This window comes from Sinocyclocheilus anshuiensis, unplaced genomic scaffold (assembly GCF_001515605.1).
Source record: "Sinocyclocheilus anshuiensis isolate Anshui unplaced genomic scaffold, SAMN03320099.WGS_v1.1 scaffold478, whole genome shotgun sequence".
In the NCBI taxonomy this organism is placed as follows: domain Eukaryota; kingdom Metazoa; phylum Chordata; class Actinopteri; order Cypriniformes; family Cyprinidae; genus Sinocyclocheilus; species Sinocyclocheilus anshuiensis.
In genome coordinates this window covers 716,040-729,786 of record NW_015542376.1, presented here as the reverse complement: position 1 = coordinate 729,786, position 13,747 = coordinate 716,040, and the positions used below count along the sequence as shown (strand labels likewise).

Genomic DNA, 13,747 nt, shown 5'->3' with positions numbered 1-13,747 from the left:
CTGATCCTGATCAGCTGTAGCAGTTGCTTTCTAAGACCTTATGATATTGAGCAGTTAAGCGTATAAACACGTAATCACTAAAATGCTGACTGCCCCCCACAACTACATGTAGGTGCTATTAATAGAAGCACAATTGTCAACAATGTTATATAAATGTTGCTATAGACATTTGAGTGTTTTTTTCTATGAAAGACCATTTGCGCTTTAAAGGTGACATATCATGAAAATCTGACTTTTCCAGATTTTAAGTGCTATAATCAGGTCCCAGGTGCATCTACCAACCAAGAAAACGTGAAAAAGATGAACCCAGTCACTTTGTTTTGGGAAGCCTTTTTCTGCAAGCATCTGAGAAAACGTGCACGTCAGATTTTGCTCCCTTGGTGACGTGGCAAAGGGGTCTCATTATAATAGTACCGCCCCTTAATCTGTAAGTTTACACCCACGGCGACGTCATTGTGATTTCGCAAGCGACAACAGTGTAATGCCATGGTGAAAGGCTAGCGGCTAGCGGCAGCAGCAGTTTTAACATTAAGTGACATGACATCTGGCACTCCTTATGTGTGTGTTTATGGGAAATGGGAAAATGCTTATGCAATTTAGCTTATTGGGTTCACATTCTGATCGTATCTGCTTGCTGGTATATAATATGCATCATCAAATCTTTTATTTACAAACAAAACAGTGTAGTTATAATAATAATAATACAATTGTGGGAACTTTGCATCATCATTTTAAAAAACACCGCGGCACGCCACTGAAGTACAGTGTAGTTTTACCGAGCAAACAGCAGAAACGGCGAGAAAAACCCTGGCAGCTGCCTTTGACTCCTGGCAAGAACTCTGGTAACTGATAGGCTACATAAAAATGTATAATAATAATATTACAATTGTGGGAACTTATTTTATAAAAAAAAAAAAGTGTAGTTTACAGCAGAAACGGCAACAAACGATCGTGACTCTGAGAACACTGAGAACAGTGTAGTTTTAGCGTGCAAACAGCAAAAATGGCGAGAAAGACCGTGGCAGCTGCAGTGGCAGCTGGGGATGCCACCGGAAGTGGCGCTGCGACCTGCCGCTGCCAGAGAGAGCGCCAGTCCCTGCTGTCAATGTGAGCACAGTGCAAATGAGAGAACAAGGAGGAATTGAGTATGTACTGAATTGCATTCACACTAGTCAGAGAGAGAAAGTTATGTTGCTGTGTTTTGCCATGTCATCTGACCTGCATCCTCCTCCTCTCTACATCAGGCACATTGATAAAGCCATCGAGAAACTGAGAAAGCGTCACGCAGAGCATATTCGTGTCTACGACCCAAACGGTGGCGAGGACAACAAGCGGCGACTCGTAGGTTGCCAGGTGTTCTCCAGCATAAATGATTTCTCAGCAGGTGTTGCAAACCGTGGGGCCAGCATTCGTATCCCCTATCGGGTGGCTCAGAACAAATGTGGCTACTTTGAGGACCGCCGTCCTGCTGCCAACTGTGACCTGCGCAATGGCCCGCACATGCATGCTGGAAGGGGAGGAATAATTGAAATAATGGATAATAATTCTGGAAACAAATAATGGTTGTTTAGAAGAAATGAATGCCAATTTAATATTGCATACTTATCATATTTCTTTAAAATTAAGAATTAAAATAAAAATCAATCAAACAACCACTAATAAAAAACAATGTACACTTTTATGTGAATTGAATTCTATCACTGCTGACTATCCGCAACGCGGAATTAATGTGCAAAACGACCGATTCATTAGAAGAATAACGAAGTGCAGTAAACGCTAAAACCATTTTCGCGACACTCAAATAATATGATAACAAATTACTTGCAGCATCAAGCAGCATGACAGTTTTTGTAAATGTAAAATAACTGGACGCGGATGACACCGGAAGTCTGGCACATTCAAGTTACAAGTTACAAACTGCGCCTGCTCTTGTAAATCAGGATAATAAACAATATTCGATAATAATAGGTGGATCATAGAACAATATCTGGAATCTGTGTGGTATGCACGTGTCAATTGTTAGGATTGCTGTTCTTTTGAGTGTCCATTAGGGGGCGTAACAGGCAAGTGTTTAGAACTCGGGTAACACTTTGAATACGCCTAGAAATGTTTCAAGTGTTATTGCTTTCTCAATTTAGTTTGAAAATAACGTATTTGTTAAAAAGTTTACCGAAATGTATTAATAACTTAATTTATTAATCATTATCTCAGTCTTGTTTCCCAGTAAAATATCTAAACATCCATAAAACAAGATATTTAGTACAGAATAAAATTGGCATATGCTATTTCCCCCCCTCAAGAATAGGCCATCTTTAATATAATGTATGTTGCCTTATTTCATTGGAAGATTTGCTTGTTTAAATCTCATAAAATGCATTGTTAATTAAATGTATTATTATGTACTATCCATTGTATTATATATTATACAATGTATTATAATTAAATTAATTATCTGTTATTATATCACAGCTATTCATGCAGTGAAACTTAAGGATCTGACAGTAGATGTTTATAAAGCCTGATGCTCAAAGCAATAAATCTGATTAGATGCTGATGTTGGTTACTAGCACTAATTTTCTACCTCTTTCACACAAGTGTATTAAAACAAATACCAATTTGACATAATTCTTTAAATCTGTTGAGACGTTTATAAAGTTGTTATTTTTTTCTGTTATGTCCACAAAGCAGACCTCTGAGAAGAAGAAGAAAAAAATTGCTGTTGTCAGCAGGCACAGGAGATGGGTTTAAAGTGGCTTCTATTTTCAGCAGATGAGCGATGTGTGGAGCGCAGGAGTGTTCAGTCCCCATCATGAGGTGAATTTATTATTCCCAGAACAATGGCAGAAGGGATGTCTGTTCAGTTTTATCAATGCTTGTCGCCAGACAGATGGAGTTATGGATTTTTGCTAATTTTCCTGGTTGGTTATGGAGAAAGCCCAGTGTGGTGCTGTTGTCAATAACGTGACACTAATTTTTTGCTTTTAGTAATTAAAAAATACACAAACTCAATGCAATTCATACAGATTATTTCTTGAATACACCTCAACTATAAGGAACATGCGAAGAGTTCCAATGCAAAAGCCTCTAAAAGCTGTCTTGGTCAAAAATGAGATAACGATACTGAGTGAATGCTCTCCACATATAGTATATGTTCATCAAGTACTTTCACTTCAAATGTGCTAAATCCCAGCCTTAACCCATTCAGAAGTACCAGAACTTACATAGAAATCTATAGATCGTAGCCAGAAAGAAATGCTAATTTTAAAGATAAACGTCAGATGTACTTAGAGGCATTTTGCATCTGAACTCTTCATGTTTCCATATTCTGGATAAATTTGGATATTTTTGAGGTGTTTCAAAAGTCAAAAATATGCATGTGGTGCAAGCAAGAAATAAATTTTTTGGAAAGAAAAAAATTCTAATTAGCTTGGTATAATCTTAAGTTTAATTATTATTATTTATAATATAATAAATTATAAATTATGGCTTATTTTTAAGCAGTTTTGTACATACATTAGATAGATAGATAGATAGATAGATAGATAGATAGATATGAACACTAGCAAATCAAAATGATATAAAACTTTTTTTTAAATGTATAAAATAAAAATCATCACAGTAATGAATGCTTTGGATGTGCATGCCAATCTTTCAAGAACTAATGCAGTTGTAAGAATATTGTAAGAATGTCCTTGCATTCATTCTTGTAAGTTTAGCATTCAAAGGAAATATTAAATACCAGGGGTGTGGACTTGACACACTTTCATTTTCGCTTTCATTTTCATTTTTATTTGTAATAAACACCTCTCTGAGACCTGTTTTTGTCAGATCTCCACAGTTTTTGTTCGATCAGTTACATATTTTAATTGCATGTGCTTTTTTTGACTCGGACTCGAGTCCCAAATTTGATGACTTACGACTCGACTCGACATAATTAAAGAAGACTTGAGACTCGACTTAGACTTTGACAGCAATGACTCGAGACTTGACTTGGATTTGAGCCCTGTGACTCGGAAAGACTTTATGATCAGATCAAAGTCGTTATAGACGCGTCTCTGCAGTGTGCTTGCGCTTGACTGGCAATAAACCAGAGACTGCGTTCAGGGAGCGCTGGATAGGCTAGTATACATTACTGGAGTAATAGCATAACTTACGATAAAAGAACAGAGATAAAAAAAAAAAAAATTACATGATTCGTCTAGTAGCGATCTCCGCTCGTGACACATGAAATTGAACTATGCCAAACATATTCTACCTGCCTTCCTGATATAAATTACTATGAATTTGATATGGTAATTAATACTGAGACACTAATTTGTGCAAAAAGCACTAATGACTTGTTTAAGACTTGAATCTTAAAGCTGAGGACTTGCAACTCGACTTGGACTTGTCTGTCTTGACTCGGGACTTGACTCGAGACTTGAATGCAAAGACTCGAGACTTACTTGTGACTTGCAAAACAATGACTTGGTCCGACCTCTGTTAAATACATTATGTCGTCATACGATTATTTGCAACAACCTTGGGATCATAAAGAGCAGGGGGAGTCTGACTGTCCCGATGACGTCAGCGCTCTTGGGTGGGCGGAGAGATGAGAGCCGCAGGTGGGACGTGAAAGTGGCCGCGTTTAGTTTTACCGACGATCTCATTTTCCGCGAGTGCTTGAGTGGTGCTTCTGAACGACATGGGGAAGCTTCAGGAATTCGAGATTACTTTCACTAATAACAAAGTGGTCTACAACCCCGGGGAATCCATATCAGGAACTGTGAGAATTAAAACAAGCCAGTCATTACAGTTTAAAGGTAAGCGACGCTGTGTATCTTACATATGCTTACAATAGGAAAAATGATTTGCATGGACAACACCGCTGGTAAGCTTCGGGGTTTCCCCGTTCAAGTAAAATTAGGGTGTTAATGCACATGGATGTGTCGCTATATGAACGTGTTGCATGTTTGCATGGTGCCATTCAGCATCCTATGCAGCTCCGTGACAACACCGCTGGTAAGCTTCGGGGTTTCCCCGTTCAAGTAAAATTAGGGTGTTAATGCACGCATGTCAACATGGATGTGTCGCTATATGAACGTGTTGCATGTTTGAATGGTGCCATTCAGCATCCTATGCAGCTCCGTTTCATATACAGTGCAGTACTGGTTCATAATTCATATTATGTATATTTATGGGAAATAGGATCTCTGATCGGAAGGCATCAACGTCTAGGCTCTTGTTTTAATGAACGTCAATGTACATCCTGTTTCTCCTGCGCTACTGGTTTCGGTTCGATTGCACAATCGAGCCGCTTCTGGGTCGTTGAAGCACGTTGTATATCGTGTGCGTTTCAACACGTGGGTTTTGATGTTTGTCATCACTTCATTTTCATCTTTAAACGTCCACAAATGAGCGTACCTTCAGAACTGACAGGCGAAAAGATCCTATAGCGTTCATCCAGGACGCGTTCTTGCGTTCAAAAACGGCTAAACGGAACGCGTATTAAAACGCAACGCGCGTGTGGTGACCAGCTAAAGGCGACTAAATGTAAATGTACTCTAACCAAAAACGAAAGAACACTTGAACGACCGCTAATTACGCAAACATGTTCTTCAAGAAGTTAACTGAATTATGTCAGTGGTTTGGTCATACTAATGAACATCACACATATAAGAAGATATGTTGACATTTTTAAAGTCGTCATAAATGTGTGATGCATTCAAGGACATTCAGCGGTTCGAGTTAAATTTCCTTGTGGCACCTCTAAACAGTTTACTGTCAAACAGCTCTTGAATCAAATGTTTTGTGATATGTAAATCTCTAATAAAGTGCTAAATAATCACAGTGTTTTGATCAGTGTTGGGGAAAGTTACTTTTAAAAGTAATGCATTACAATATTGCGTTACTCCATAAAGAAGTAACTAATTACGTTACTTCGTTACTTTTGTATGGAAAGTAATGCATTACGTTACTTTTGCGTTACTTTTAAAATCTGTACAGGGCTTGTTTGTTTGTTTTTAAAATAAAAAAGTTCTATTTTTGGCAAATATAAAAGCCTTTTCACACCAAAAGTGAAATGAATAAGCCTCAGGCTGAAGGGAAAGTAAATTTACGTCCGTACAGTAGAATGCAGAAGAAGACATTTCAACACACTTCAGCAATAAAAAAAGACAAATGTTTAGAGTTTAAATGTTGTCTAGAGTAATTTGTGCTTATTAGTATGGTTGAATTGGATCATTGAAGGTCAGAAGCAAAGACATTGGTTAATAGAATGGGATTAAATACATAAAGCATATTTGTGTTGTTTAACATTTAATTATTGCAGGTTTGCGTCATATTCTGAGTTGCATTATTATTATTCATTTTGAGGAATACTGAATCTGTGTTTTTTTTTGTGAGTGAGATGAATGAATGCATATTCATATTTATTTCAGAACTACAGTAACGTCTTCTGATTTCTCTCAACTTGGGAACAGGAGAGCTGTCAATCAATAAATTGGAAAAAAAAAGTAACTTGCGTTACTTATTTGAAAAAGTAACTCAGATATTATCTTGTAAATTAAAAAGTAATGCGTTACTTTACTAGTTACTTGAAACAAGTAATCTGATTACGTAACCCGCGTTACTTGTAATGCGTTACCCCCAACACTGGTTTTGATATGCTCAAGCGGCCCACGTGACTAATGTTCTACTGGGTCGCCGTGATTTTGCCAAGTAAGACATGTTCCTGGATCAACATCATTTGTTGATCCTGGAGCATGTTGCAATTGGTGAAATCACACTCACCTGTTCTACTGTTTGCGAGTGTTTATTTAGCACACTCTAAGTTATAACCAAACTTTTGTTGTTACCTAAACAAAAATAGGGTTTAAACATTATATAATAATAAAATTAATTTATAATTTATAAAATCCACACATAAATCTATACATACCTAGCCCCCTCCCCAAACCTTTGTCTTTACTTAGGGGCCTTATCAACTTTAAAAGCCTTAACAAGGGGTTAGGCTTTCAAGACCCAGTTGTAACAACTCCCTTAAGTTAAGAAAACGTCTAAAAGAAAAGTTATAATAGTGAGAAAATCACCTCGGGCAACCCACTCCCCAGCCCCACTAACCATAATTTTGCATATTGCTAGTCACTGGGGAAAGAGATAAGAAAGTAGGTTAGACAAGGTGTTTTTCACACTGAGTGAATGTGTACAAAGAATGCATTGTAAGTGTTTTCACTGAACTGTTTGGTTTTAGTGTGTAGGCGAGACTCATGGACTGACACGCGAGAGAAAGAAAGAGATTCAGATGAAACAACTCTATAAGCTTATTTTTTCCTTTGCACTGTTTCTCTTATTGGGAAAACACACTTGAGACTTATCTGTTGCATGAAGTTGTTGTGCTTTTTCGCTCAGTTCTAGGACCCCACCCTTATTGTGTGACACTTATGAAAAATGATCGACACTTTGTGGTCATGTTTCTGTTCCTCTCAGTTGTTCCTATCAACAGCGAGAAAGCGGCACTTTAATTCATTAGGTCTTCCCGCATTGTTAGGGAATTGGCTCAGTGCACCCTTCACCTTGACTTAATGTGTGGAGAAAGCTCCTCTAATGTGGCAGACATTGTGCATTAGCATAACAAAGCTGCTAGCTGATTTGAATCGTGGGTAACCTATATAGTAATTTTTTAAAGGAATAGTTCATCCAAAATGTAAATTCTGTCATCATTTCTTGCCTTCATTAATTTAAACCTGCATGACAAAAAAGGAGATATGCTGCTAAGTAACTTCAACTTTTTCATGAGGCTAAGTAAATGTTAAAATGTTCAAATCCAAATACCCATCTTTTTTTTTTATCTGTCTCATCAACGTCATATTATACTGTCCAGAATGGACCTGAATACTTTCTTTAGAGTCTTGCCTGCAAAGTGGAGGATGTGATGTTGTTACTCTGAGAACAGCTGTGCTTTTCAATCCACATTGCTCAGTATGTTTTATTAAAAAGCAGCTGACTCATGCTTTGGCTTTCTTATGTCTTTTTTTTAGTCTGGCCCCTTTGATAAACAGTCCTGTCATGGACCTGATGAGCATGAGAGACAATTGCATTTTTTCAGCTTCTGCATAACTTATTGGATGAAAATGAAAAGCATGTTTTGAATATTAAAGTGAGACTCTTTCAGTGCTGAGACATCCTTCTGTTGAAAGACGTTTTCTTATTTACATCACTCAGTGTATAGGGTTACTGGTTAACAGACTGAACAGGCAAGACAGCTCAGCTTTGGCAGAAGTCATGTATAATCCCTTGAAACTATGAAAGAAGGGCTTTAGCCTTAATCAGTCAGTTACAGACACTCTAAAGAAGACATATTTGCTTGAATCTCAAATAGACACACTCTGTACAGTCTAGAAGTACATTAAAGGGATAGTTCACCCAAAAATGAAAATTCTGCCATCATTTACTCGCCCTCATGTCGTTCCAAACCTGTTTGAGCAACCAAACAGTTGCTGGTAGACACTGACTACCATTTTCCCCCTACTATGAAAGTCAATGGGTACCTGTTTGATTACCAGAATTCTTTAAAATAGGCTATCTTCTTGTGTATTCAGCAGAAGAAAGCAGTTCATACAGGTTTTGAAGAACTTGAAGGTGAGTAAATTATGACAGAATTTTAATTTTTGGATGAACTATCCCTGAACTATGACATTTTTCTTGTGACCCTTTGACATCTGTGTGATTTGTGGAGAGAAAATAGTGTTTTGTTTAGGATATAAATATTGAGTTTTGTCCCATAGAAAATTGGTTTATATGCAAAGGCTGAAATATTGTAAATACTCAAAAAGCCCCAGGAAGAGATCCATGTTTACAAGTTGCTTACAAGTTGACAAAACATACTTTTAGCTGACACGGGTCCATTTGAAACTTTTTTTCTTCTTGTCTTTTTCTTCCAGAAAAATTTAGACTTATTTTGTTTGCAGGGGCATATGCAAATTTCTGTCCAATCAAATTCTCTAAAATGACAACAGTAGATAAACAGAAAAAGTTTGTGCCAGGATGTGACAAGCTAAAAAAGACAAGACCTTCTAAATAGGCTGTCCAACTAGGGCTGCACAATTTTGAGAAAAATCAATTTGCTATTTTTCAGATAAAAATAAAGATTTTTTTTAAGCTCTAGGTTTGGTGTTCTGAACAGCTTGGCCAAAAATGTTGTGATTATATCAATATTGACTATATAATAATAATTATGTGTGCAGCATTTACTTTGAACTAACCTGCTTTGAGACTCTGTTAATGCATGTGTGAATGAACACAGTGCCGCGCTGCACTCTAAAACATGCAACGCATATGTTTATTTCATTAAATTGAAGCCTTTGCGATTGGATAATGAGATTTGGGTTTTATTTTGATAATCATGCAGCCCTACATCCATATGTCAACAGATCATGATCGAAAGCATGTTCGCTTTACATCCAGCCTAGTATCAAATGCATACTAATGATTGTGATAAGCTTGTTTGTAATGCTTTAGAGCTTTTGTCTCTCTGTATCTCAAGAGACACTCACATAGACAAGCCCGTCTATTCATTAGCAGTGAACTGACTGGCCTGTAAGACAACACCACTGATATCAACATGATGCCATCTCTGTCCCACACTGGTTCTGTCCCTCATTACAACAGGGCATTCAGCACATTTACAGGCAGTACAGTACCTACGCCCTTGTTTGTGTCGAAATATTTGACACTATTGAACACAAACATTAAGTTTGTCCCTTTAATAATGGGAATCGTAGACCTCAAACGTCATATATTAATGAAGCACACTTTATTTTGGAGTATTCACCCAATATGATACCTCATTACTGTTCCTAAGTATTCAGGATGAGTTTAGAGCAGGTCACCTGAGAACCTTCTAGGGACAGAACCTGGTATGTTTAGCTTCAAATGGAAGTTTGAATATGCAAAGCTATTTTGGGGACGTCAACCACAAAAAGCTTACAATGACTTACAATGGAAGTGAAAGTTTAAAACAGAATTATTCTCTTAAAACTGAAAATAAATGATTTTCCATAGTTCAAATAAATCTCATTTGTGTTCATGTATGTTCAAATGTGACCCTGGACCACAAAACCAGTCTTAAGTCGCTGGGGTATATTTCTAGCAATAGCCAAAAAAACATTGTATGGGTCAAAATTATCGATTTTTCTTTTATGCCAAACATCATTAGGATATTAAGATAAGATCATGTTCCATGAAGATATTTTGTAAATTTCCAACCGTAAATATATCAAAACTTAATTTTTGATTAGTAATATGCATTGCTAAGAACTTCATTTGGACAACTTTAAAGGCGATTTGCTCAATATTTTGATTTTTTTTTTCACCCTCAGATTCCAGATTTTCAAATAGTTGTATCTCGGCCAAATATTGTCCTATCCTAACAAACCATACATCAATGGAAAGCTTATTTATTCAGATGATGTATAAATCTCAATTTTGAAAAATTGACCCTTATGACTGGTTTTGTGGTCCAGGGTCACAAATATAATAACCAATTGACCAGTTTGCTGTCACTGACCTCAAACCTGGCCTGAAACATCTTGAGAAATTCCTGACTTCATAACCAGTTTTAATTTCAGTTTCATAGTGAAAACTATTTAACAAATCCTTCTGTTTAACCAAGCCAAGTCCTTTTTGACTCATTGTGCTTTTGAATTAAAAGTTTCTCACTTCATTCAAGGCCGGAAACTCTGACGTAGCTGCGTGTCGCAGCAGGTATATAGGCTATCAACAAGAACTTGTTAACAAGAACTCCATGACCGCATCTGCCATCTGCAAACAGTTGGCAGAAGTCACAGTGAGAGTATGCTTAGGGCATCCAACCCCTAATGTGTCTAGACTTGGGGATGTTCTTCAAAATAGAACTACCTGCAAACTGCAATCATGAAGTGTCTTTGTGAAAGTAAAATAATTTGGCTTCTGTAAAGAGCGTCACCTGAACATTTCTGGTCATTTTCAACTGTTAATTTCTATTTTTTGCTGCAGCACAGTGTATTAAAGCAATATTTTTGCTTTAATACACTGACATAATGTTAATTACCACGAAAAATATTTTTACTTTTCCCACCTTTTCTTTTTTTTTTAAAAGCAACAATGGTTACAGTGAGGAGCTTACAATGGAATTTAAAACAGAAAAGTGAAGCTTATAATTTTATAAAAGTAATTGTATTAATTATTCTGTTAAAACTTAAATTATTAATAATGTTTGAGCTCTAACACTATTTTTTAAAGGAAGCTGATTTTTAATAGAATCTTTTAATGGGTTTATGGCATTGCATTGTCATGGTGACAAAGTTGTAAATGGTTAGTAAGTAATTTTTCATGTTAAAATCATAATTAAAAATGTACTCAACCTTAGGCCATCCAACATGAGTTAGTTTCTTCTTCGTAACAGATTTGGATAAATTTAGCATTACATCACTTTAGGGTAGCCAGAAGCAAACGTTTGAAGTTAAAATGTCTTGATGGATTCTTTTTTTTTACAAACATGCAGTTTTTTGTTTTAGAAGACGTTAATTGATGGACTGGAGCCTTGTCGATTATTTGTAGAATATTGTAATGTTTTTATCAGCTGTTTGGACTCTCATTCTGATGTGAACATGTCTATTTCTGGGTTTTAGATAAGACAGATTTGTCCACACTGTCTTGCTAAATGAGGGATGCAGCTGTAGCTTTTGAAATGGAGCTAAGGATGGGATAAATTTACTCTCTTTTATGTTTGCGACTAATGACGCTCTCGACTTTTTTAGCGACTGTTTTTAAGTGTATACGCTTTCAGCTCATTCTCAAGCAGTAATGAGTAATGTAGGACATACGGTACATCTGGCCTCGCTGAATATATCTGGTGAAATATTAGAGTGCTCACATTGTCTTATTAGTCTCAAAGGGAACCAACGAACCCTTCTGTTCCATAACGGGAATATTTAATGAAACTGATCACATGTGAGAACAAAAGACTTCCAGTCTCTCAATGTACCGTTTCCTGTTATAGTTCCTACTGTTTTATATATATATATACTTCCAATTTTACATTCAATCTTCAGAAAGCATGTTCATTTAAAGGGATAGTTCATCCAAAAATGAAAATTCTGTCATTTAGCTACTCACCCTTATGTCATTTCAAAACCTGACTTTCTTTCTTCTTTGGAACCCAAAAGAAGATATTTTGATGAATGTTTCAGTTGTTTTTGTCCATATAATGTAAGTCAATGGGGTTCAAAACAACATTGGAGCCCACTGTTGAATTTAATATGTTGATTTTAATCAGCTTATTTTTTTTAAATAATTTGTAAAAAATTAAAACAAAATAATTGTAAATAATTGTAAATAATTTTTAAAAATACAATAATATAGAGAAATGCTGTATTACATTAATGAGGATAATAATAATTAATATATGGACACATAATGGAAATTGCACACACACACACACACACACACACACACACACACACACACACACACAAAATGTCTTCTCTTGTGTTCCACAGAAGAAAGGAAGTATATTATGTATCAGTAGTGCTCAAGGACAAAGATGAAAATGGTTTCCGCCTCCTTTTACAGTAAAACCTCTGTGAAATTTCATGCTTAACCTTAATGACCTTTCTTTGTCCTCTTCTCTTTGTCTGAATAGCCCTCAACTCGAGGACTGTAAGAGGCCACACTTACCACATTATTCCACACAGTGGAATAATGGCCTTGCATGGAGGCTGGAATGTCACACATTCCTCACAAATGGTGTTAAGAATCTTCAGCTCTTCAAATATTCTTGAACAGCACCCAGCTGTCCAATCACAGCCCTTGTTCACTTGGTAACCAAAAGCTTTTGTGGTGAGCTTTGGAATTTTGGAATGTGTGTATTGGATCGAGAGTGTTTTATTGAGGCAGAGATGAGGTTAGCCTTCACCTGGCGGCAGGTTTATGTCCGCTATATCGGGCATATCTTATAAGAATGTGGTTGCTAGGCCACCGGCATTCAGAAGTACTGGTCCCAGGAGACGTTTGGGGTTTCCCAGCCTCGATGTCCTTTGTGTGCAGGTGCCCTCTCTCATTCATGCTCTCTCAGAGGACATAGATGCCTTTACCTTCCTTACAGAGCGAGCTGGATTAATTGTGAGGGAGTTTAAGAGCCCCATGGTCTTGAGAGGACAGCACATGTTTTAGTGTAGTTTAATTATTCAAGTTAAAGTTTAGTCTAAGATCCTACGGAAAAGTCAAGTATAAAGTTTATCGTTTGTATTAGTGATTTCTATAGTTAGTTTAAGAAAGAGTTTTCTCATAACACAGTAAAGATAGTAAAACTTAATCAATTATGTAATGTTCAGGTTTTCAATATATTCTGCAAGTATAGACAAAATTGATTCAGGACTTGATTTGTGTTATCAATATTAAAATTCTGGCTGATTCCAGTCAGATGATAATTATTTTCATGTCATTCCTGATAATAAATGGCCGATGTAGAAATGAATGTATTGATCTTTTTAAAGACAATCTTTAAGTGAACATTAGAAGATGGAAAATGTAATCTAAATGTAAAAATGGGGGAAATGAACATGCACAATTAAAGGGGTCATATGATGTAGCTAAAAAGAACATTATTTTGTGTATTAGGTGTAATGAAATGTGTGTATGCGGTTTAAGGTTAAAAAAACACATTTTCCACATACTGTACATTATTGTTTCTCCTCTATGCCCCGCCTTTCTGAAACGTGTCGATTTT

General features: G+C 36.5%; 2 protein-coding genes across 2 annotated transcripts in view; both read left to right on the top strand.

Annotated features, from left to right (window-relative positions):
• Positions 1–1,055: 1,055 nt before the first annotated feature.
• LOC107692313 (glutamine synthetase-like) lies at positions 1,056–1,560 on the top strand. Its single transcript, XM_016491298.1, has 2 exons — positions 1,056–1,145; positions 1,245–1,560. Exons 1-2 carry the CDS (start codon positions 1,123–1,125, stop codon positions 1,558–1,560), a joined length of 339 nt encoding a protein of 112 aa, XP_016346784.1. The 5' UTR covers positions 1,056–1,122.
• Positions 1,561–4,587: 3,027 nt separating this feature from the next.
• LOC107692286 (arrestin domain-containing protein 1-like) overlaps positions 4,588–13,747 on the top strand; it is a 44,688-nt gene continuing 35,528 nt past the window's right edge. Inside the window, exon 1 of the mRNA XM_016491261.1 lies at positions 4,588–4,802. Coding sequence (XP_016346747.1) covers positions 4,685–4,802 — 118 coding nt within the window. The 5' untranslated portion in view covers positions 4,588–4,684. The remainder of the gene's footprint in view (positions 4,803–13,747) is intronic.

Coding starts and splice junctions, on each gene's coding strand:
- LOC107692313 (XM_016491298.1), top strand. CDS start 1,123: ATGAGAGAACAAGGAGGAATTGA. Junction 1,146..1,244: donor AGAGAACAAGGAGGAATTGA/GTATGTACTGAA, acceptor TCTCTACATCAG/GCACATTGATAAAGCCATCG.